Genomic DNA, 24,492 nt, shown 5'->3' with positions numbered 1-24,492 from the left:
AATTTTGTTTCTTCAGTTTTTAAGTTTATGGAAATTTTGCTCTTTGTCTTTTCAGTAGCTAAAGAGTATTTGTGCAGGGTACTGGACTGACCCTTCTGGTGGAGGGTTGAATATTCTCTGCCTGCTTATAGTACCAGGACAACATGAGCATATCAATATTTCATGAGGTGTATTTGTGAGGCAAAGAGTGGAGAACAATAATTCCACGCTTCAGGAACCTGCATTTCTATATGCTGTGTACAAGGGTGCAGAACAATTCTAAACTCATGCCTTGTCCCTGTTTTCTGAAATTGCTTTCCTTTGTGTTTAAGTCTCTTTTTGCAAATCTGTTCCCTATAGTCACCCAGTCCTTTATGCTTTAGGCTTTATTTTCTTGTTGTATGTACCATTGCGTATCATTGAACTTGCTCCTTGAATAATGTTTTTGGTTCTGCAAAGAATTAATTACCATCTATGTCCCAGATCATTAATACACATAAGACTTTTACTCTGTTAACTCAGGCAGTAATGTCAACTTTCTCTGAAAATCAATGGAACTGTTGTAGGATGTCTGTATATGCAATGGCAAATTTTAGTTTTATCTCTTTTTGGCTGACAAGAATAATGATTAAGTGGTTTTATCTTTTTCATTCTTTCATTTGTGCAAGAGCTAACCTTCAAAACAGGCCATTGTGTACTTAACACACAAGCCTGGAAATAGGAGGGTCACAGGCAGGTGACCAATAGAAAAAGCAAAGATCTCTTAAAGAACAACTTCCTCAGACTGAAAATAGTACCAACTCATGAAATTCAACTATGCACTTTTCCCTCCATTTTTAAAAAAATCTTTTCCTCCCCTTTCTCTTCAAACTGGCTACAAACCTCAATTTATCATCATGATGTATGGTATCATTAATCCTCCTTGAAAGCAAGATGCATAATGCTGCAGTGTTGGCACTGAGCAAACTTCAGCGGCCTGACTGTCTTCACGCCCCTTTGAGTCTCTCTTGTTCTAGCAGAATGAAACTGGACTCGTAATAAGATTAGCTATCATGCTGTTTGCAACAGCAAGTGACCTATTATCCTGTTCCCTTTCCTTCCCCTCCTTCCTCTTCCCTCTGCTAACGCACTGCAGCTACAAAACGAGCGAGACAGGGCTGCTGGTTTATGCTCTAGCAGTGAGCTGTTAGGAACAGAGGGCCCTATAGGGGTAGAATGACCTCTTTTGTAAGCAAGGACAAGAGTTTGCTTTGTGGGAGAGAGAAACCTTTTATGCTTTCTTTGCTATTTAATGATTAGTTGGCTCTATCTGCTGCATGCTTTTTATCGGGAACTCTCAAACCTTTTTTTTTTTAATGCCACAGGAATAAGGAATAACTTAAATGAAACTTCTAGTACTGTTGCAAGCTTTCTTATTCCTTGTTTTGAAAAACTCCTTCCATAAAAACACTTTGCTTATTGATATAGTAGAAGTGAGTAAAATAAACTATGATACAAATTTTAGAGCTGCTAATCCATACAACAGTCACAGGTAGTGAGCTTCCTTTGTAGATGCCTTGATGGCAAAGCATCTTCTGCAGAAGGAGCAGTTCTGGTTTTGAGACTTTTATGTGTTGGATTTAGATAAATAAGCAAATTCAGTGAATCCATATTCTAAATGGTTTCATCAGTTTCACTTCTCAGATGCATGACTTCAGAAAAGTAAAATTTGGAATAAATGCATTTTGAGCTTCCACTTTCTTAGCCACAGAAGATAAAAGGGAAAACTGCTATAAGTCATGTGGCTATTAGGTCGCCTCTCAGGCTTCACATCTAAATATAAAGCAGATGATAGAAGGTCATTACCTAAAACTTACTTTGGTTTTACTGAAGAGCAGATGGGTAGCTGGGCCAGAACTCTTAGTTTCAGGATGGAGTTGTTCTTGTAAAACCTCCAAAGTAACCCTAAAAATTGGTGTGAAAGGTGGTAGTAGAAGTATGTGCATATGTTGTGGTATTGGAGAGGATGGGAAGGGATTTTAATTCATGCAAAAACCACAGTGTTTAGTTATTCTAACTTAAAAGTAATTAGGAAAAGTTGTTGTTCCTAATGCTTGAGTTGTTGGATTTTTTTGCTGTGATTCAGCTCTGATTAGATTTTGTAAATGACATAAAATAACACAAAAATATGAATGCACTTTGGGAGGGAAAATGTATAAAATATACGTTTAAAAAAAATTATTAGTACATTTTTACTGAAGTAGAACCAAGCTGTTTCCTGAACTAATTTGTATTGTGCTTGATAAGGTATTTCTTCACCTCTTTTCCATCAAAGTTCATTTAAGCTCTGATTGCAACTTAGTATGTAAGTGAGAGAGAGACAGTAGGTTTTACTTTCTGAAAACAGAACTTAAACTAACCAAAATCCAAATTATGTTTCATGGTTTTGAAAAAGCAATTGCTGGAAGAGTTAAGGGAGCTCAAGATGCAATTCATTTTTCTATTTTGCAGTTTTTGAATATAGCCCAAACTTTTTTGCATTAGTTTGCAGGATCAGGAATTTGTTTTAAGTACCTATGTCATGTCTGTAGTAAACGCTCCTTTAAATCAAGTTCTGTTATGGCTTCAGAGGGTCTGAGAGTTTTCATACCATGACTATATATACTAATTTATAGCATTTTTATGTAAGTACATGCAAACTTTAATAGTTTGTTAGAGTAAACATTTGCTGAAGTACGTTGGCAAGGAGAAAGAAAAAATGTCTTTAATTTCATTACTAAATGTGATAGACAACACAGCCAAACAGAATCTTCCATAGTGATATTGTTCAGAGTTCTACCCTTAAAACAACATGTTATTCCTATATAGGTGGAATTAGCTCAGTCAGTATAACTTGGTCTGTATGTCACTTTGTATTAGTTTCCAAACATTTGTTCTCAAAAATATGTAGACCATAAAAGTTACTGTGTTCATTTCCTAAGCACTCTAATATATGTGTCATCCTGTGGGTAGAAGAAACCACAACAGTTTTAAAGGCTTGTACTGAGCTAAGCGCTTGCAAAACACAGCTCTAGTTTTCGTAGCTGCAGACTGACATCCAGAAGTAATAGAAATAATCCTGCCGTGAGAGGCATCCAAGTGTGCTGAGAGTGCTGGCTGATGTCACTATGAGGCTGTTCTCTCTCATCCTTCAAAGGACGTGACAACCAGGGGAGATTCCTGATGACTGGAAGAGGGGGGAATGTCACCCTGCCCTGCAGAAAGAGCAAGAAGGGAGAACTGGGGATCTACAGGGCAGTGGGACCTTACTCTTTATGGGGCAAACACTCGTAGAAGCCACATCCTGGTACAGGAAGGGCAAGAGGGTGCTTGGGAACACTTGGCATAGGGTTACCAACAGCAAACCATGAGTGACTTTTCAGATGGGATGTCTGGCTTTGTGGAGGATAGGAAAGCAGTGGAGTTGAGGTGTTTTGAGGTGGGTTGGTTGGGGGGTTTTTGATGGGGTAGGATATTGTTAGTTTTTTTTGTTTTGGGGTGGAGTTGGATTTTTTGTTTTCTTTGGGGGTTTTCTGTTTTGTTTAGGTGTAGTTAGTTTGGTTTTGTTTGCCTTCAATTTGTCTATGATTTCAGCATAGTTTATAATGTTCTTAGAGTGGTGAGGTATAGACTGGATTACTGGATGGTGAGAAGATAAAGGAACTTATTGGACTGTCAACTTCTCAGAGTGGCAATCCATACTATAAGGTCTAGCTGGCAGTTGCTAAGAGTGTTTTGCAGCCAGTATTTCATGTCGTTCATAACAAGGTGGAATCTGGGAGATGATACCCAAATAAAGGGAGTACTTGACTGGCTGGAAGGTACAGCTAATATTGCAAGGGACCTCGACTACATGGAGAAATGGACTTACTGTAAGTTCATGAAGTTCAACAAAGGCAGGGAAAATGTCCCAAATCTGGGATGAAATTACACCATGCTGCATTATGGATGTGGAGAGCTGACTGTCTGGGAAGCAGCTTTGCAGCCCTTGGAGTTCCTGTGGGAAAGCTGCTGGTGCACATGAGTCAGCAGTGGAACCCCTCTGCAATTGCCAGCTGTGCCCCAGCTGCTGTTGAAGAGTGCAGCCCCAGGCCCCAGGGAGCAACTGGTGCCTTGGACTTGGCAATTATGAGACGTCACAGAGAGAGTGCTCTGTCCATTTTTGGGCGCCTCAGGACAAGGCTGACACACTGCAGCAATTCAGCAAAGGAATATTGAAATGATCAGGAGGATGGAGCACATAATAGACAAGAAATGTATTTGTGAAAGGAAAGCTAAGAGGAGTTATTATTGCTGTTTATGACCGCCTAATGGAACAGTATAGAGAAGACAGCCAAACTGTCTTGAAGTCAAACAGGTCTTGCAGAGGTAGGATGGTAGGTAACAAGTTGGACAAGTTGGAACACAGCAAATTACAATTAGGTGCAATTAAAAATATTTTATCCTTAGGGTGGTCGAATATTGGAACAGGTTACCCAAAGTGTCTATGGTATTGCTGTCCTTGGAAATGTTCAGAACACAACTGCAATTGCAATAGGTCAGCCCATGTACATGACATTGTTCAGATCTTGTTCTTCTGTTTGTGGCAAGCATTAAGAAAACTGGAGTGGACAACCATCTTCCATGTCCTTAAGACTGTCCAGAGGAGTAAAAAAACAGGTCTTCTAAGAAGAGGAAATACTTCTGAGCATTAATAAAGATTTTCTAGAAATTCAGACTGTGGGACAGTTTGTACACAGTGTGTCATGAGCAGAACTGCAGCACTGCACTTATCTGTACAGTACAGTGCTGAACCATAAGTTGACCTGCATTTTTACAATATACGGAAAAAACATTGATCCTTGAGGTCATGGCTTGACAGTTTGCCTCTTTCTGCAGCCCTGAAGCTAGACCTGTCTTTTTTACTTCACTCTGCTTGCATCATCTGCTTGCCAGATATCCTGCATACTCTAATTGTGACAGTTCGGTGTGAGTTACTACCTGAATAAATAGGGTTTGTACAGGATTTTTACCAGCTCCATTCTTTCTATCTTCCAGAAGACCAGTATATATACAGATGAAATAAGGATAAGAGTTTCTTGGTGAACTGGAAATTAATCCCTCCAAATCCCCCTTAGCATCAGTGAGTTGTTCCCAGTTTGATTTTCTCTTACAGGGAAGTCCCTGCAATGGGATGCTTCAGTGCTGATCCATGTGGTTGAACTGTATTAAGAGGACACTTGGATGATAGTGAATCAGTACTCGCAGAGTACTTCACAATTACAGGAGGAAACTGATTCCTCCAAATCTCAGTTTCTATTTAAACTTGCATTATATACAGATTGGTACCGTGATCTGCTATATGCACAGTTCTTCACAATTTCCCATCTGAGGCACTGGTTCAGTAATCTAGCACATGAACATCAGGTATGTAAATGGTTCCTGTAAAATCCATGCTGGATAAATAAACTCAAAACACTGAAGAGAAAATAAATTAGGCTAAAGCTCATTCTGAACAATGAATTTGGTGTTCTCCAAGCCTTTATCTTTGGCCATTATTTTTTTTGTTTTAAATAATTCTAAGGGTGTGATCAGGAATGGTCAGATTGACTGTCCTTAAGTCTGCAAGACACAAACATTTATGGAAGGCGTCCCCTTGGCAGATGGTCTTTCAGATTTCTGTGGTGCAGTGGGAGAAATATTTCTGTGGTCTGTGCAGCACTGCAGGCTGCCATAAGAATTCAGTGTTGGAGCAGGAATCGCAAGGAGGTCACGCAGTTATTGATAAGCATATGTGGGCTACTGAGAGGGTCAGAGTCAGGGGCCTCCTGCTGAGGCAGCCTGCAGAGAATTGCTCTGTTGGAAAAGCCACTCCTGTTAACATTAAAAAATCTGCCAGGAGAGAGGGAACAAGAAGGGGAGGAGAGAAGGAGATTGAGGGGGTGGGATTTGGGGATTGAATTTCATTTGTACAGAGTCAGTTATCAAGTATGAGGTTTTCAGTGGGGTTGGTGTTCAGTATTTTAACGTCTCCAGATCTTTTTGTAGATTGAAATAAATTCATTTTTCTGATGGACTTCACTTCCCTTCAGTTTAAAAGATGGTACTGCTGAAAACAATGTTTGCAACTGTGAAGTGAAAATAAAGCGAAGTAAAAATGCTAGAAGTTATTTTTATTAAAGAAATGAATAATTTCAAGTAGTGTCTAAATGAGAAGTGCACAAATTTTGTAAAAGTGATAGATAAAAGATTTCTTATCTCCTTTATGACAAGGATTGTTTACCCCACAGAAATGAAGTTAAATCCAATTTCAGATAATCTGCAATGAGTATTCTTTATATTTGAGACATGTGAGAAGGAATAGGGTCACAGCTTTCTTCATTTGCTTGGAGTCTATTATTTTTCCAACATTTTTCGTTCTCAGTAATCTCCAGTTACAGCAGGGCAGAGATCAGAGGCCAACTGTTAAGGTTTCTCTTTTGTGCTGGAAAGTGATAGCAGAGTGAGAAATAAACCACGAGTTGTGACCAAAGGCAGACTTGTAATTACTTGGATATAACAATAATTGGCCTTAATACTGTAACAAATGCTCTGAGTTTGCACATCTGAAGTCTGCCGTTTGGATCAATTTTCTTGTTTACAAAATCAGCTTGCCTTTATTAGTACCAAAATTGCCCAGTAACAGAGTGGTGAAAGATCGAATGAGGTTCACTGCAAAAGAAAGGGAAAAAAATTCTGTACGTGATTAGACAGTGGATTTAAATAGGTTCCTGTGGAGGGCTGGAGTTTGGAGGGGAACTGGGTAGAGTGAAAATAGGAAGTGTTGACTGACTTCATTAATACTGTTTGAGAGGTCTATTGTTTTCTCCTCTTACCTGGTGTAAGTTTAGGCTCCTAAACTGTGGATGCAAAGGAGTAAAAAAACCAACCTAAAATCAGTTGACACAAAACCTCTATCACACACAGTTATGTACAAAGTTGATTTATCCTAATGATCCTACTTGTAAATATTTATCACTCACAGTAGCTTTCAGTATTTGAAGATCCATTTTGTCAACCTGAAATTGGGACGTGAACTTTTTCCTAAAATACAGGTGTTCTTCCTCCTCCCTGGCCCCCCCTCCCCTTAATAAGACTACATCCTTGGATCTCTCAGCATGAATTATTTCCATTGCTTGTTGTTCAACACCCTGATCAGAGAGCAGATGAGACATTTATTTCTGTTGTTGCTGATTTACTATTACAGCTGCTTCCTCTTCTTGTGATTTAATTTGAAGTTTCAGCCCACCAGGGGGCTAATGGTCCCCACCTATGCAGCTTTAAAAGCTCGTTGTTGTTTTCCACTGGAATGTTATTTCCATTCCTAGCCAGTGATTTATTTTTTTTCCTCAGTGTTCATCTGGTAACTGTGAGGCAGTATTCCATTAGCAATTTTCATGAAAAAAAGGAAAAGGAAATCCAACCCAAACCCCATGCAACTGTTCAGGCTGAAAGCTTGCAAATGAGAATTACTCTGTTACAGTAGAAACTCAGCAAATCAATAAATAAGTTCTGTAGTGTTCTTATGGCTATTGGAGATTTATATAAAGAAATCCAAACTAAAGAGGACCATTCAATCATTTAGATTCCTTACATTTCTCTTCTTTTTAACATAGAGCATATAAAATTCACTTCTTTTTTCATGTGTTTCAGGAAAATGTAGGGCAGGCAGCAAACCCAAGAGTATGTTTCATTGTGGGTACTGCCTGTGGTGAGATGAATTCCAAAAACATTAGCAAGTGCACTGAAATCCACTGTGTGATTGTGTCCTGCAGGCAGATTCTGCACAGGGTGCTCAGTTTGAGTGTGACTACAAACTTGTGTCTGCAAATGGTCAACCAAAGAGCACTTAGTACTTCAGGGATGCTTTACACCACACTTCACTCAAGATCCAAATTGTACATTTCCCTCACTGACCTATTCTTGAAGCAAAACTTAAGAATTAAGAAAATTTCCAGTTAACCTTTAAAGTATTTTTTATTCTAAGTAATAAATTACCTTGAAAACATTTTTGTACCAACAGGATTAACATTGATGCTCAGCATGGCTTGCTCTCTGCCATTATTGTTACAGTGTGAATTTAAGAGTAGCAGTCTTGAATTTACATTTTGCAAAACATTTGGTTTTCTAGGTTTATTGCTTTTTATGTGATTAAAGTCAGTGCATGTGCTCAAGTTTTCCTCATTTGAGTATAAATTTGTAGCATAAACATTTACATTTTACGATACTTTCTCTGCTGGCCCAAAGAGTGCTTTGATGAATTATGCACCTTCTAGTGTTTGATTATTTCTTTTACCATTTCATGATTGGTTTTAAAAGTTATCTTATCTTTCTGTGAGTCACAGGTGTTTTCTTCACAGACACCCTGTTTTCAATGGTTTATTTCTTGCTTTGGGGTGGTAAGGAAAGGGAGAGGGATTTCATTGCAAAAAGGCTGAAAGCTGGGCAGGCTGGCAGAAGTGGCTGCTTGAAACCTCAGTGCTTTCAACTATTATTAAAGGGTGCTGCAGTCTTTCCACTCTTTGAGTAGGAGGATATTACTACCAAATATCAGTGTTCAAGGTTGCTATTTACAATATAAATCAATTGCACTACTTCCTAAGGCTCCGATTGATGGAAAATGAAGCATTAACTTCCAGGAAACAGGTTTTTCTGTATTGCACTCAGTCATGCAGTGGTCACTAACCTTTTCAGTACAACCTTAATATTGCATTGCTAATTGTATAATTTAAAGAATGTAAGATTTTAATAGTTACTTCAGGAGGAATGTTAATCACAGTGCTTTACAGCTGGTTTTGCTCACTGGAAGCTTACCAGTTAATAAGCTAACTACTGTAATAACCATTAGTGCAAACTCTGCTTGGGTGATGTCTCTTGCGGTGTTTAATGAATTAGGCTCAAAAAATAAAACAGAGTACTAAACTTGTCTGACTTGCTGTAGAGGCAGCACAGAATTAGTCATTGGCTGTGAATGTTAATCACTCCACAGCAATGATAATTTACAGCATTGTTGTACCACTCTTGTGCTCATAAAATGAACTTAATAACCCACTGCTACCCATGGGATAAGCCTTCCTTCTCCTTCCCTCCCCTTTGCAATTGAATACCCAGTCTGGCTGCATAATAGCCATGTGAAATACTGCATTTAAAAGAGTGAGCAGCTGTATGATAAAATAAACAGCTCTAAAACAGATTTGTTAATTATCTCTTTCTTTTATTCACAGAGGGTGTTTGTGAGATATGGCTGACCAGTGAAGACACAGGGGCTTATGGCAGAGACATTGGCACAGACCTCCCCACGCTTCTGTGGAAGCTGGTTGAAGTTATTCCTGAGGGAGCTATGCTGAGGCTTGGCATGACAAACCCTCCCTATATTTTAGAGCATCTGGAGGTAAGGAAGAAAAGGAATCATTTATATGCCGACATGGACATTCATTGAGTGAGTCAGCATGGAACCTTGTGCGAAGTGTTTTCATTTTAAGCAGTAGCTTAAAAACAGAATAGACTTAAAATACATCTATGAAATTAGACTAACAGTGTTAAACCATTTGCTTGAAACAGCAAGTTATTGAGATAATAAGATACTCAAGTAATTTTGGAATTATAATATTACTGGGATCTCTGACATGTAGGACTTTATTGTAGTGATGTTCATTTGTGCGTATGTCTAGTGTTTTCAAGAACTAAAGGAAATGTGATTTGTAAGTGATAGACTGTGGGACTGAATTTTTCTTCCTGCTGCCCCTCGACAAATATTTCCAGAAACACTGTATGGTGGTCTCACTCAGTGATGCATTCATTATCCTATTTTTAGTGTGTTTTGAGTTTCCATGATAAGAAATAGAAATGTAAGTGTATATCTATGTTTAAAATACATGTAACGAAACAGTTCAATGAAATTAGAAGTACATAACAGCGTGAATTTTAAATCTGCCTATTCATGCAGACGAGGAAGTGAGAGTTTCTTCTGAAATGTAGGTTGGTTTTGATGGATTCTGTCACTGAATGAATTTGTTGAAATTCCTAGGAACTGTCCATGGAATAAACATAACTGTAAAGAGGAGGAAAAAGGAGGGAAGGATGTAGTTGAAAGTAAATTTTGTAACCATGTGCATGTGTAATACCCAGATGAGTAGCTGGTATTCATGCTGCTTTCCCAAAGATAATATAACATTAATAGTTGCACTTGAGTTTTCTTAAGATGTCAAGGGCAGTATATTCTTATCAGAGTGCCATAACTGCACCTTTGCCTATTGTTAAAGCATGTGGGCCAGAGGAATCTCATATTGGTAGGAATAATCAAGTTTTCACTTCCCCAGGTAAAGAATTTGAACTGCATAAAGTTGCAAGAAACTTCCTGGGTTGTTATCTTATTCTTTGGTTTAGCATACGCTTCACTGAGAGAGAATTTTAACTCAGCCCATTGAATAGGAGCCTTTAGGAAGTGGTGTGGTTCTGTTTTTGAGAACTTTGCATTGTGTCTGGGACTCTCATATCTGCCACAAGCTTTTCTTTTTTTATATTTTTTAATTTAAGATTTTTCAGCATCTTGTACAAAAGCAGATCAAGCTTTTAGCAATTTTCACAGTTAATTCCTTTGCTTTCATTTTTAATTCACATTGTTAAAAGTGCTTTGGCATAGACTGCTGCTTTTGTCACTGCTGGTCATTGTGTAAGTGCTCTCAAATCTTTTAAAAAAATAGAAAAATCAGGTGCTGTAAATAACAAACTGCTCTGCTGAGATAAGGGGCACTCTTGATATAATCCAAGAAAAGTGGAAAGAATGTTGCTTTCCTTCAATTACGGTAACTGTGAGCATGTCACAAATCTGTACATTTATGATATCTAATTTTCCTGTCTCTAAATTTTCCAGAAGTTGCTGTAGGTATGGCTTATTTTGTACCTGACTCATATTTAGGAAAAGTATTCTTATCTCTTTGAAAATGGATCGTTGGGTGTCATGGCAAAGAATTCATGAAAGTCTGTTGAAAATGTGTGCCTTGAATGTTGCTGTGCAGAACGTGTGTTTGTGTGCTCCAGCCCTTTTGTGCAGTAGCAACATCTGCTGTTGCTCATCCTCTTCAGTGCTCCATACAATTTCCAGTTTATATGATTTTCCTAAGGATTATTTGATTACATTTCTGTGTTTCATGTGTGACCAAGAATTTCCGATCTTGAAATTTGGTGCCATAATTTTGCTGATTTGAGATTTATTTTATTTTTTTTTATTATTTTTTTATTTTTTTTCTTTCTGCATTTCTATCTAATCTGCTCTTCCAAGCTTACCAGATTTCTCTCTGAAGGATCACTGGGGAATGTAAGCAGTCTCCTGTATACATTTTCACCAAAGAAAATAAACTTTTTATGGGCAACATGCTTTTAACTTTTCAATTGAGGAAAGGGTAAAACTGTAATTTGTTTAAAAAAACAAAATTAAGTGAGAAGCTGATTAACCCTCATGTCAGTTAATTAGGATAAAATCCAGATGTAGATCTGTTATCTGCTAAGAAAGGTATGAAGATGTGTTATTCATTGCAAACATCTTCCATTAATTCTTTTTAAAGGTGCTGCACGTTATTAATTTATTTTGTGAGAAGTCATCTGTCTAATTATGATGTTGTTTGGCTTTCTTTGAAAAAAACTTACCTGGGAAAATGTACTAATCTTGTGTTACTTTTTGTATGCAATGCAAAGGACAAAGTCATTCCAGTCATGTATCTTTTTAAAAAATCAGACATTTTTGGCAGTTGCATACAATTGTACACATGCAACTGCTCAGCAGGGGTTTATTTAACTTTTGAAATTATATGTGGCGCAGAGCAACAGTGGTCATCTAAATGTAGAAATTAATTTTGAGATCTGGACAGAGCTTCCTTAGAGACTCAGCCTAAAAGCAATAATTTTGATTTGTTTACTTTTCTTCCATATTTATTTGGGCTTACCTGCAGGTAAGAGTGTTTCATCTGCCTCAGTGTCTGGGAATCAGTTTCTTAGTCTCCACTACGAAGTAGCCAGCAGCTCTGCTGTTCCACTGATGGAGGCCAGCACAAGGAGAGGAGGAGGAAGACAACTTCCCTCGGGTCTGGAGTGCTGGGATTAGAGCAGAGGAGGGGGAAAAGGAAAGCTGTGAGAGCTTTTAATGGGCATTAAGATTCTTATGCTGGAAGGCCTGGTAGATCTTGGGGCCTGGACCAGTGGCCATTCAAACTCAAATTTGTTTGAGCTAGGGAGTCAGTTTTAGTTTTCATATAATTTAAAATAGCATTACTAGTGCCTTCAGCTGCTGCTGTCAGAAAAATGCCTTTCTTTACTTGAAGATGTTTGTCATTTCAGACTATACTGTTGATCTCATGAAAATCGTTACTATGCTTGTGTTGTGTGGCCTGACAACTTAGTGCTTTAGTTTTTTATTCAGTAAATATAGTGGTAGTGCCTTGGTGTAGCATGAATAGTCTTGGGATGAGAAGCAGACACATGTTTTCAAATGATAAATTCTGCATTCACTTGGGTCTTCTTGTCTAAAAGGAAAGATGTATTTGGAACTATGCAATGTTTTATAGTCATGCAAAATATAAATACTTTTTGGCATGCTGGATACTAACCTATGTCATTACAAAAAGAACTTTTATCATAATTACTCAGGGTATAATCTAAAGTACTAGATTTTTTTTATCTGCTGTTTTCTTCAGCCATGGATGATATCTGTGCTTACATTAGTGCATAGTATGAAGTATTAAGAGCAGATGAGAAAAACACAGAATTTGGTAGTGAAGCCACTCTGTCTAAATTTATTTGCATTTTGGAGTCTTTACTTCAAAATAAATTTAATGATCTTAATCAAACTTTCACGCTACCCATGATCCAAAGCTGTTTCAAAGACATACCATTAGTTTGAATCCCTTTGTTCCACCCAGGGCTTGGAGTACATGAACCTGGAGTATGGCTACTGCTCTGATTTCCTTGGAAACTAATTTAGTCTGTCCACTACGAAGTCCAACCCAGACTGAATGAACCAATGGCTGTGAAGGGAGCATGAGGAACTGCACTTGAAATTTCACTGCTGCTTTCAGTAGGCACATCAAAGTGAACAGAGCAAATCCTGGCCAGGACTTCTGCAGACTTCTTGTTATGACAGAGAGGATTATTTGGTGTGTTTAAAGAAACTGAAGAACTGGAGACTCCAACACTTGCTCGTGGCACTAAGACCAAGAAACAAGTTGGAGTTGCTTTACCTGCAGGAGGCATTCTCAGTTTTCCTCTCAGAGAAAACCTGGCCAGGCAATGGAGGTAGAACTGCATTTTCCAAAAATCTCTCACAGTCTTATCAGTCAGTTTGAATGGATATGCCATGAAGCATATAACTTGCTTATTTCAAGGTTGGTCTCAAACTGAGATCTTGAGATACGCCCTTGCCCAGTGTCAGTCTTATCTTAAAATGTTGATGCAACATGACATTGAGGAAAACGGGATTTTATTTACATGGAAGAAAATTCTAATAAACAGACGTGGACTATGTCCAGGGAAAAATAATTTACCCCAGAATTTTTTATTTTGTTTTGTTTTATGTAATGTGAAAGACAAGGTTAGTGTTAGAATCCAGCATACAGTGCTAGAAAAGCCTTCAAGGAGTGTATGTGTATGTGATTACCCTGTGTGTTCTTGCCCATATGTCTTTGCACAGAGCTACTGCTCTAATTACACTCAATGCCAGATGTCAAAGATTTTATCACCCAATGGTATCAACATGTAGCAAAAGTACATAAGGAATACACCCTGCTTTAGAGGTAACTTCCAGGCGTTTTTTTCCCCAGTCATATTATGAAACTACTTGTTAGTGCTCTGGTGAGACAGTGTTTAACATCCACTTCCAGTGACTGATGGAAATGGAGGGTTGGGAAAAATACATTTATCTACTACCATTAAAGCAATGGTAGTAGATAAACAATGAATGGGAATTAGTCTGAAAAGTAAAAAATAAGGCAAAATGTATAGCAGATTGAAATTAATATTCAGCTAATTTTCTTTTTAAGTATCTGGGGCTCTGTCCAAATCATAAGAGACTCTGGATCATCCAGACTAAAAGGGCAGGGACTCACAGCTCAGCCTTAGCTTGCCTCCTTTGTGGATTTAACATAATCCCAGAGTTGTCTGGGATTTTAGTATGGCACTTTCTGTGAGTGATGGGATGCTTCCAGATCTGTATAAAGGAGGCAGTTCACACCTGCCATTCCCGTAAGTGCTTAATTTCACATGACTAGATGAGTAGTTGTCTTTGTCACCTGTCAAAATGAGTCTGTCTCAAACCATACTATATGCCATCTGTGGGCTGTATCTCTGTTATTAATTCAGGACATTTGAGTGATACAGCAGCCATTGAGATGGAGTCTGCATGGCAGCAGAGTCTTTAAATGCAGAAGGTGTGCCAAGTGTACCACGAGTCAGAGTAGTATTTCTTTGCTCTTTTGCTTTGATTTTTTGTGTCAGCTCGGTGTTTATGTTCCTTAACCTCATTGAAGCTGATACCCTACAGATGGCTCCCTCAAACGTGCCCTGACGCAGCACATAGGAAATTATTACAGTAAAATTACTAATTCACTTTTCTTTTTTCTCTGTTGTCCTTTTTTTTCCTCTGAGTGCACCAAGCGTTTTTGAGCGTTGTGCATAAGCTTAAGTTTTGAATAACCTAGAGTGTAAGCTGATTTGAAATGTGTTTAAAGAGGGAATAATATGCACACATTCCTCAATGGCAAATAAAAGGGCAGCATAATTTCAAGAATTAAAAGGACTTTAGGGCATGTATTTGCTTTGTTTCTAGTATTATTTCTTGTCATTTTCATAGACTGCTGCTTTTGAAAGTGCCAATTAAAATCTGTTGATTTGACCAGAAAAAAAATGAAAACTGCAGCATACATTTAAATAAATGAATAGTTAAGCCCCTGACTTCTTATTACTGTGAGTTTTGTAGTGTTTTGTACTCAGTGGACCATGCAACTTTTTCTTGCTGTAATTAAAAAGTTGTCTCTATGCAAACTGTCTGTTTTGCTAGCAGTATAATTGAAAGGAACCTCAGATACTAAAGGGAGGAGGATGGAGCAATTGCCTCTGTCCTCCTGGAAAAAAAAAGACGAGGTATGAAGGGATGCTTACTAATTCCTTTGGTATTATGTTAAGTGCTTATTTGTCCTGTAGAAGTTAGTTGTATGTGCATCTTTGCTTATTCTTTGTATTCCTGCTTTTTATTTTTTAGTACGAAAATAGTCTGTCTCTCCTGTTCTCCCTCTCAAAGCGTTCTTTGTCTCAAATATAGCACATTTCCTTGAAATCACTCCTTAAGACATGGTGTCATGGGAACATGAGCTCACCCCAGAGTCAATGTATTTCTTTATGTTATGGAGTTGGAAAATGGATGAATCTCTGCTGTGCTTTGGGATACATTTTGTTACACCATTTTCTCTAATCTAGAATTTTAACATCTCAGACACAGCAGATCCTAACGTCTGTAAATGCTTGGTGACATGTTCGTTTCCAGCTGGTGGAATATGATTTGGCTTAATAAATGTCAAAGTAAGAACCCATTTTACTTTTCCTGAAGAGAAATACACTGTATTTGTGAATCTTGGGTTCTCTAAAAAATCTTCTCAAATTGGAAACTTTGAACAGTAAAGGTTTCCTTCCAGACAACATGGAATATTTGTGTTGTTGGGAATGAAGCTCATGTTCTTTCTAACACTAGTAGAAAAAAATGCTTTGAGAGAGATACATAAAAAATGGGCTTTATTTATGCAAAGTTCATTTTTCCATCAAGACAGAATATTTTATGCATGCCTCTAGTGCTCTTCTATATTTAATAATCTGTGAATAAAAATTGGTCTTGCAAAAAGGGGTTAACATTAAGTAGCACACTGCTTGACCAGTTAAATCTGTGCATATTATCTGTACCTTAATTATGATTTGCTCATATGAATGTTGCTCTTGCTTGTTAGACTGCCTGAGAAGGAAAAGTATTTAAATGCAGACAGATCCACACTCAGTCTTGTGCTGAGTGTCAGGCTGTCTGTCAATTACTTACAATACTGTCTCATCCCAGCAGTCCTTTGGAGCTGGAGCTTACTTCTGGTGAATTACTAGCAGAAAATAAAAATCACCATTAATTGAGCAATATGTTCAAAGAATGGGAAATGCATATATGGGGATAGTGCATTTGTGCTAAATAAAAGTAGGATTTTATCAGTTGCCATGCACTTCAAGGCATTGAGGTAGAAGCTATTGTCAAACATAGAGCTTGCATAACGAACTGTTCCATCTTCTTTTAATATTTCTGCCTTCATTGTTAAACAAATAACATCTCACTTTCCCAGTTATTTATATTATAATAAGTAAAGTTCTACCAACTACTCTCCATGCTGTTTCAAAAGCTTCTATTTAGTTTAGATGCATAAACCCTTTTGTTTTCTTTGATAGATGAGCTGTCACTTTTCCTGTGCTTTGCAGCATCATCTACATAATCTTCAGTAAGACTGCTTGCTTCGTTAGGCTTTGGCATTCATTTAAAAATAAGGTTGATTTTCTTGAGGTGAAGTTTTTCTTTAAAAATGGGAAAAAGAAAATACATTATGTTCTAGAAACTTTAATAAAAGTGAACAGTAATATTTGCTTTGGGTTGTTGTACCACTTTTAATTGAGGAAAATATGTAAAATCTCATTCTTTGGATTCAATCGCTTCAGCTCTGTTAAATGTGCAAGGGTTGCTGAAGAATGTAAATTCTGTGATATAAATCTCATCGTTATGGTTCAGAATATTTTTATTCTGTTTTACTATGAAATTTAGGTCAGCTCACAAAATAAAGTGATAGCACTGGCCTAAAGGTTTAAGTTTTGGTTAAAACCTTCCACTATTTTCCTTCCACTGGAACCTGGTAAAGCAGTTGTTATTTTAGATATCATACTTGCTTGTTTGAAATTAAGGGAAACAATAGAGAAGCTTCCTGGCACTGCTGTCTTTGTACAGATGAACTCTGGAGGGGTGTGCAATCCATTCTATGTCTTCCTTCTGAGCAGAAACCATCAATTCTTTTCTATCCTATGGGATTCTCATTTTTGAGCTGGAGAACAAATTCATAGTATAGATGAAACTAGCAATTCATTACACTCATTCAGCTTTCTGAAGACAAAAAGGTAGTGTGACAATCCTACTTGCCTATTGTGTGTGCCTCTCTATGCTTTAATTAATTTTCAAGGTTTTATTAGCATAAAGTATGATTGAGACAGAGAGTTATTTAAAGTAGCAGTGTGCTGTTGCAATAAATCACCTTTTTAGGGACCTTCCCTAAAATATGTGGTTTTAATACACATTGAAAAAAGGAGTATTAATTTACTTCTGAAAAAAAAGATTTCATTTGAGGAGTGCTTAATGATGAGAAATTAGAGAGAACTATAGAGAAAATTAAAAAAAATTGCGTGTTTTCTTGCATGTCAGAATTAATAATTTCATAAGGAATTAGTATTAACGTTTTGGTTGGCTGGTTTTAAGTCATGAAACTAGCTCTCTAGCCAGTAATGAAATGTACGCTTTACCTTAAGGTGAATCAATTTTTGGAACTGGACAAACAACACTCTGAAGCTCCACAAAGGCTCTTTAGTATTGTAATGATGGCTGAAGCAGCAACAATAACAGTTCTCATCTTTGAAAGCAGTGAACCATTTTCCTGCATGGTGCACAGAAATTAGTGTGGTATTAATGCTGAAGGTGTCACTGAATCAGCTGTATTTTGGTGACGTGGAGACTCAGATGTGCTTGGGCTCATGGCTCATCACAGGCTGAGTAATAATCTATCCACCCAATGGAGATGCTGATGCTTAACATTTTCCCCAATGTAAAATCAGTCTTGCTTTAATATTGGAAGCAAATTGTGATAGAAATGCCAGCTTGCTTACTGTGGAGAATTTCACAAACCAAGGTTTAAGACAGCTGTACTGGGAGTTACTGGTTTTGTCAGAAAATATGAATAAATGGTACTGTGCAAGAAGTTTCTTTTCATTCTTGTATTCATGTATAATCTTGGAAAGAACCATGTCCACCTTTTAACAGAATAGGAGAATTCTTTATATTTTTGTGTTTACAAATCATGTATCTAGTGTTTTTGGTGCTGTGTGTTTTCTTTGTGCACTGATTCATGGGAAGAGATGGGACAAACTTCAGCTGAAGATTTGGACTGTGAAATACAGTTATTGTATTGTGATGTTATCTGAATATCAGTGTGCAGGAGCTCAAGTTAGCTTGTGCTCTTATTTAATAAAGGAAGATGTGGCAAGCTCTTGAAGGCATATTAGGTGGTTTTGGTATGGCATGGTTTGTTTTTTTAAGATATTAGGTTTAATACATATTAAACTGTGAGGGAGGAAAAACTTGTTTAGCTATGGTTTGTCTGTTTTCTGTGGTTGGAAGCAGTAGAGAGATCCCACACCTAGGAGAACAGCTGGGAACAGCTAGGGCTGAGCATATGGCTCTTACGGCTAGTTTTCCTATCAGCAAATCACAGCTTGCCATCTGGTTTATATCCACTTCGAAGGGTGGCCTGAGCTAATACCAGTTTTCTGTTTGGTAATGTAGAAGGCATTTTTCCCATATGACAAAACAGATTTTTGCCCTCCATCTGGCAACCCAAAGATTTGATTTTAAGGTTCAAATTACATTGGCTAGAATTGCATGGGTTTCTAACTGCTCCAGTGTGACTTGCCTTTATCCTAATGACAGGATAAAGACCTGAGCATGTCATGTCATATTACATGGGGTAGGGGTTGCCACTAAGCTTGCCCATCGTGTGACTTCAGTACATCTCCCCCAGTTCATACACAGGTGAGGGAGAGGCATTTCCTTCCAACCAGTGTCCTCAGGGACATCCCCACACGTTCTTAGTTTTTTACAGCCCCATTACTCACAAGGGGTGGGAAATGGGGGAGAGTTCCCTGTTCGTTTGTTTTAACAAAACTGCTATGGGCTTTCCAGACTGGATCATAACTGTGTCATCATTCCCGTGCCTGCATCACAAGATCACATCTGTTCCTGAGCTCCACTGCAGTGGAGGAATTTATAAAATGGGCCACAGCCACTTGATTTTCATCCAGACTGTGCTGGTGGTGGCACCGCTCGGCTTCTGAAAGACAACAGTCAGCAGACACCCCGCGTGACATATCCCAAACTAATATCTGCCACAAAGGGATGGAGTTTTTGAGGGAGTGCCATTTTGTCATGTTTCCATTTGGATGAGGGTTTCTTTGGGCTTACAGCTGGCAGAGGACAAAATCCTTTTGCTAGCAAGCAAGCTATTCACATTATCGTGACTCAAACACGAGACAGAAGTCAAATACTTGGATTTTTGCCTGCTTTAGGTAAGGGGAAAGAATCGCTGTCTGAACAGCTTGCTGGTACTGACATAAAGATGCACAGATATTGATGTTTTCTGTCTCTGCAATTTTCTATGGTTGCACATGGTGTCATTGCAAACAGGCGGTGTGATTTTCTGGTTAGGTGGTTAAATTTGTGTATTGTAATTGCTAGGATAAAATACACTGACTGGATAGAAATCTTTCTGGTAATGTGCCTTGTGTTCTAATGTACTCCAGCTGCTAAGGACTGGAAAAAAATATTATAATATGTGATCAGTATCCTAAAGGATGTTTCACATACATTGTTGTTTTCTAAACGTACATGATGCCTATTTTTGTAGAGTCGAGTTAAAACAAATTGTGCTACTTTTTGACCTTTTAGTTCCTACATGAAATTCCATTTTTGTGTAGTGCATCCCTTCATTCATAGGCACATTATCAGATTCCAGGGAATAGTGAGAGAAGGCAATCAGCCATTTCAGTTGTGATGAAAAACAGAAAATTTCTTTCACAGTGATACAGTTTCAATACGTTGTTCATTTATTGCTTCCAGATGGAAATAAAATTCTAGATTTTTTTTTTTCTTCTAACTGAAATATGTAATTTTACCTAGTAATGCAAAGCACTTTAGAAAAAAAAAATTATAAAACCAGCAGGAAACAGATGTTAAACTTAGAATGTTGAGACACTGTGAAGAACAAATATGCATTAGTCCATGATGTCCTTCAAATACTCTTTGGGATATTAACTAATAGTTTTATTCAGTGATGAAATCTGGTATTCTATGTGCAATCTGTAGTATGGGAAAGTCTGTCAGCATTGACTAAGTATGACTGTTCAGTGCAGAGCAGTTGTAATTTATTCAAACCTATGTAGTAAAGAACTTCACTGTTATTTTAGTGGTAGCGAGGATAAAAGATATGACTGTAACAGTCTTACCTCAAAGCTGCAGGTTAGAATGTGATATTTCTATCTGCACAGTGCAAAGTTTGAAAGATTGGTTTGTCCAGCTTTCTGATGCAACCATGCAAAACTTTTGTTTGATTCATTCTTCTGTTTCCTCCTGAATGGCTCACTTAGAGTTTCTGGTTATAAAAGGTAAATTTAAGACCACCAGCAGTACTTAAAAGTGAATGACAGTGAAACAGTGGGTCATCAGGTATTTCTGACTTGCATTTGGTGTGTGTTAATAATTTGTGTTCTGCTAAATTCACAAAGTTAATCTTACAAGCCTCAAGTACCTGCTGGGAAATCATTTTATCAGTAAGACCTTTGATTCAAAACACATGCAGTGCATTTTGTGTGGCTTTAGATACAGAAAGCAAGCAAAGAAAGGCATTCACAGTATAAAGAGCTGTTTGCAACCTCCTCATCTCTAGGAGGAGCTTTGACTGTCCAGAACATCCCTGAGACCCGTGACCACTGCAGCTAGGCTGTGTTAGTGTTCCCAGATAGACCATGTGTGTTGTGTATGTGAATTTCTGATACACAAGACAAATTATTTACTTTCTAAAGGATGCCAGTTCTTTTGATATGGAGTGTCTTTCTGAACCAAAATGATGCAGTGGAATAGTCAATAATATTTTTGAGCTTACAGCTGTAGCTGTTACTGGGTGCAGGGACCTGTAGTGATAGTTGAAAAGTTCAGTTAATTAATGCCAGGCATTTTGAGTCCCATTAGTACAGAACCCAGGGTAATTACTTTAAATGACAACAGTTTTGTTCCTAATCTTGAAAGTTATCGACAACAGTGGTTGCAGAAAACATGTTTTATTTCTTTTACATGGGATAACTGAAAGAAGCAGTTCTGATTAGTCTTGTTTAACACTGGCTGTTGGACACCACTGGTTTAGTTCCTGTTACAGGAAGTGCAGTCAAAAGCTCCCTCTTGGCCACATCCCCTGAAAGAGATCAGCTGTGAGACCAGCAGGATTCTGCATGTTACTGTCAGATCAGCAGCTAGTGCCTTTGGGGTTGGGTGCTTTGGTTTTCTTGAATCCTCTGGGTAGGAAAACGCTTTTGAGATTTTAGAACTTGGATTTCATTCTTCACAGCAAAATTTTCATTTTTTTTAGGTGAATATGAGAAATAAGAGCAACATTTTCATGTAACTAGAAAATTTCCACATTTGAAACTTTAAAAATCAAAACTTTGTGGTAAAACAAAGCAAGATTTTTAAAAATGTAGTATTTCTGTCACAAACAAGCAGATGCAGTGAATCTGTTTGGGTTTTTGTTCTATCACATGATTGTCAACCTTGCAAAAGCTGGAACAAATAACACTTTCGTATCTAGAATTCTAATAAATGAATTTTTAGTTCCAAAAAGAATTCACAAACTGATCTCATATTGAAGATTCTGTTATTCAGAGATGCAAAATTTGAGAGGAGTGGCAAAGAATTTTTTTTTCTATGTCATAGGGCTAGTTATTTTAAAGAACTTGGCAGATTTAGAAACGTATTATGAAACATGACTTTCATTGGTTCCTTATATCATAAATCTGTTTTCTAAGATTGAATGAAGTACTTGGAACCAAGAGATAAGCAGAATAATAGGCTTGTGGTCCATAGCTTAAGTTTCAGCTCATATTTCCCATATTTTAGAAATATATTTGATTACTGATAAACAGAAAAATCACAGATGGCTATGAGATGCTTCACACAAATTACATTTACAAGATTTTCTTAAGCTTAAAAGAAAGGTTTCCCAAGTTTAGATGCTTGTTCTGTGCAATTTAGTTTTTGAAAATATATTCTAGCTGAAGATCAAGTTATTAAGGACACAGATAAGTATAGTTCCGTTTGAATTGGACACAAAATTTGTGTGGATGCATGGTGGCCTTTTCTTCACTCTTTTTTTCGTGAAGCCAGCTACCTCCAGCTTCCACTGAGAGCCAGGTTCTCTGCACACAGCCTTTCTGTGTATCAAACTGTGTGCAATTCTGTGTATCAAATTGAGTTTACATACCTGAGATGGAGTAGCTGTTGCCTTGAATAATGTACCCACTTCTCTTAAACATTTATGTAATAGGATCTTAGAAACTTTCAAAACTGCTTCCAGAATTGATTTGATAGAGTTCAGGTTTTGTACACATATTTTTGTCAGATGAAAAGTGAGTACTGAGAGACCATTTTTTTCTTTTTGTTCTAAAATTCAGTGCTTTTAAAAGCTGAGTTCTTGCAAGTCAAAAGGCATGAGCATGTCTGCCTTCTCTTTGAACAATCTAGGCCAGCCTGGTAGAAATACAGAGTGAATATCTAGATTCATGACTAATATTGCTGATTAATGGTCTGGAAAAAAAAAAGTAAATAGTTGCATCTTAAAAATCAAATATGGCAGCAGTATGTGCTGTCAGACAGAATATCTGTGCCATCAAACAGGAGAAATGGACTGAGTGAGCCTGACTGGAGAAGGCAGAATGCACTGGCAGAAGAGCAGTGCTTAGTCCCAGGCCATTTCCTGTCTGCCCACAGCACATGGAGAAAGGGAAAGCCATATGTGAAGACCTGGCTGTTCGTGGAATATGGTTCTTCATCCAAGTTCACTTACTTGTTGCAGGACAAAGATTAACAAGCAGTAAGGTACCATATTGCACACAGCCTCAATGCTGGTTGGTTTAAACTTTTAAAAATACTTGAACTTTGTTGCTTGACTGTATGTTCCTTAATTGGTTAAATAATAAATATGAGAGAAATCAGACCACCCTATTCTATTCTTTGTCTCACATTCTATCTCCTTGCCAAGCCTCTGTTGGGGGTTTGGTTTGACTTTCATTAGGAGGCTTGGTTTTCCATTTTGCTATTATCTTTACTTTTTTCTTTTTTTTACTGACCATTTGCATTTGTACAAAATGTGTAACACCCTGTGTCTCTTGCCAAGCCATCACTTCAGTTCTGAGCTGCCCCCTGATTAATTCTATTCATTTTATAGCCAAGCACTTTTAATTTCTGTCCTTTTCTCTGAAGTAACACAGATAACATTTCAGACCAGTATTGGAGCAGGTTTGCAAGTGATGAGGTGTACCTTAATTAGCAGCTGGCCAACTTTAGGGATGATCCAGTTACAGACATTCTTATTTTGATATCTGAGAAGTTCCTTCACTCCAGGAAGAAAGCAACTAACCCTTGCCACCCTTTGAAAACAGTCACTGTCTGAAATCACCAATTTTCACAATGCTTTGCCTCTAAAATTCTGTTTTGATTGCGTAATCAATACTACATAGGAAATGTGATCCCTATCTCAAAAGAAATTTGATTTCATCACTTCTTATTTTCTCTTAAAACAAAATTGCTTTCAGATATTTTCACCTGTCCCTACTGTTTCAAACTGGGCTGTGGCAATTCAGGATTGTTTGGGTTTTAGAAGTATTAGTACTGATACTTACTGCATATTTTAATTGAAATGAGTTTTCTGTATTATTTTCATAATGCTTTAAAGTTTCTTTTTCTTTTAATAACTCTTAGGAAATGGCCAAGATTCTCAATCATCCAAGAGTGTATGCTTTTCTGCACATACCAGTCCAGTCAGCCTCTGACAGTGTGCTCATGGACATGAAAAGAGAATACTGTGTGGCAGACTTCAAACAAGTAGTGGATTTCCTTAAAGAAAAGTAAGTCTACTAATAATTGAGAAAATGACAGTGTTGGGTTTGTTGCAGTGTCAAGAACATGTGGCTGAAAACACAATTATTTGCAACTTCATAATTAAGGTATGAAAAAAATGAGGTTCTTTAAGCTTTCAAAGTCTTTGAGTTTTCTGTAAGCCCCTTGATGTGGTTGGCCCCGATGCTCGAGTTTTTATAAGCATCTTAAATCTCTGCATGGTATGCATTTAATTTGTCAATATATTCCTAATCTTTTTCAAATAATGCATTCTTAAATTATTTTTTATACATAAACTACTATATATAGATTGCTTGAAGTTGGAGTTACTGAAGTTGTCTTTAATGTGGCTTTTGAGCATTGCGCACTTTGTGTACTAGAGATGATCCAGCTCCAACAAATGTAAATGGGTTGATTTTGTGTTTGTTTGTTCTATAAGTATTTTATATCCTATATCTTATGTAAATTTACATCAATATAATACTCCAGTC

General features: G+C 37.5%; 1 protein-coding gene across 1 annotated transcript in view; it reads left to right on the top strand.

Moving 5' to 3' along the window:
- CDKAL1 (CDK5 regulatory subunit associated protein 1 like 1) overlaps positions 1-24,492 on the top strand; it is a 377,070-nt gene that overhangs the window by 223,047 nt on the left and 129,531 nt on the right. The window contains exons 10-11 of the mRNA XM_058831551.1: positions 9,240-9,406; positions 23,864-24,009. Of these exons, the coding sequence (XP_058687534.1) occupies positions 9,240-9,406; positions 23,864-24,009 (313 nt within the window). The remainder of the gene's footprint in view (positions 1-9,239; positions 9,407-23,863; positions 24,010-24,492) is intronic.

Source organism: Poecile atricapillus, chromosome 2 (assembly GCF_030490865.1).
Source record: "Poecile atricapillus isolate bPoeAtr1 chromosome 2, bPoeAtr1.hap1, whole genome shotgun sequence".
Lineage (NCBI taxonomy): Eukaryota > Metazoa > Chordata > Aves > Passeriformes > Paridae > Poecile > Poecile atricapillus.
Note: the sequence above shows the minus strand (reverse complement) of the source record. Positions and strands in the feature narration are given on the sequence as shown.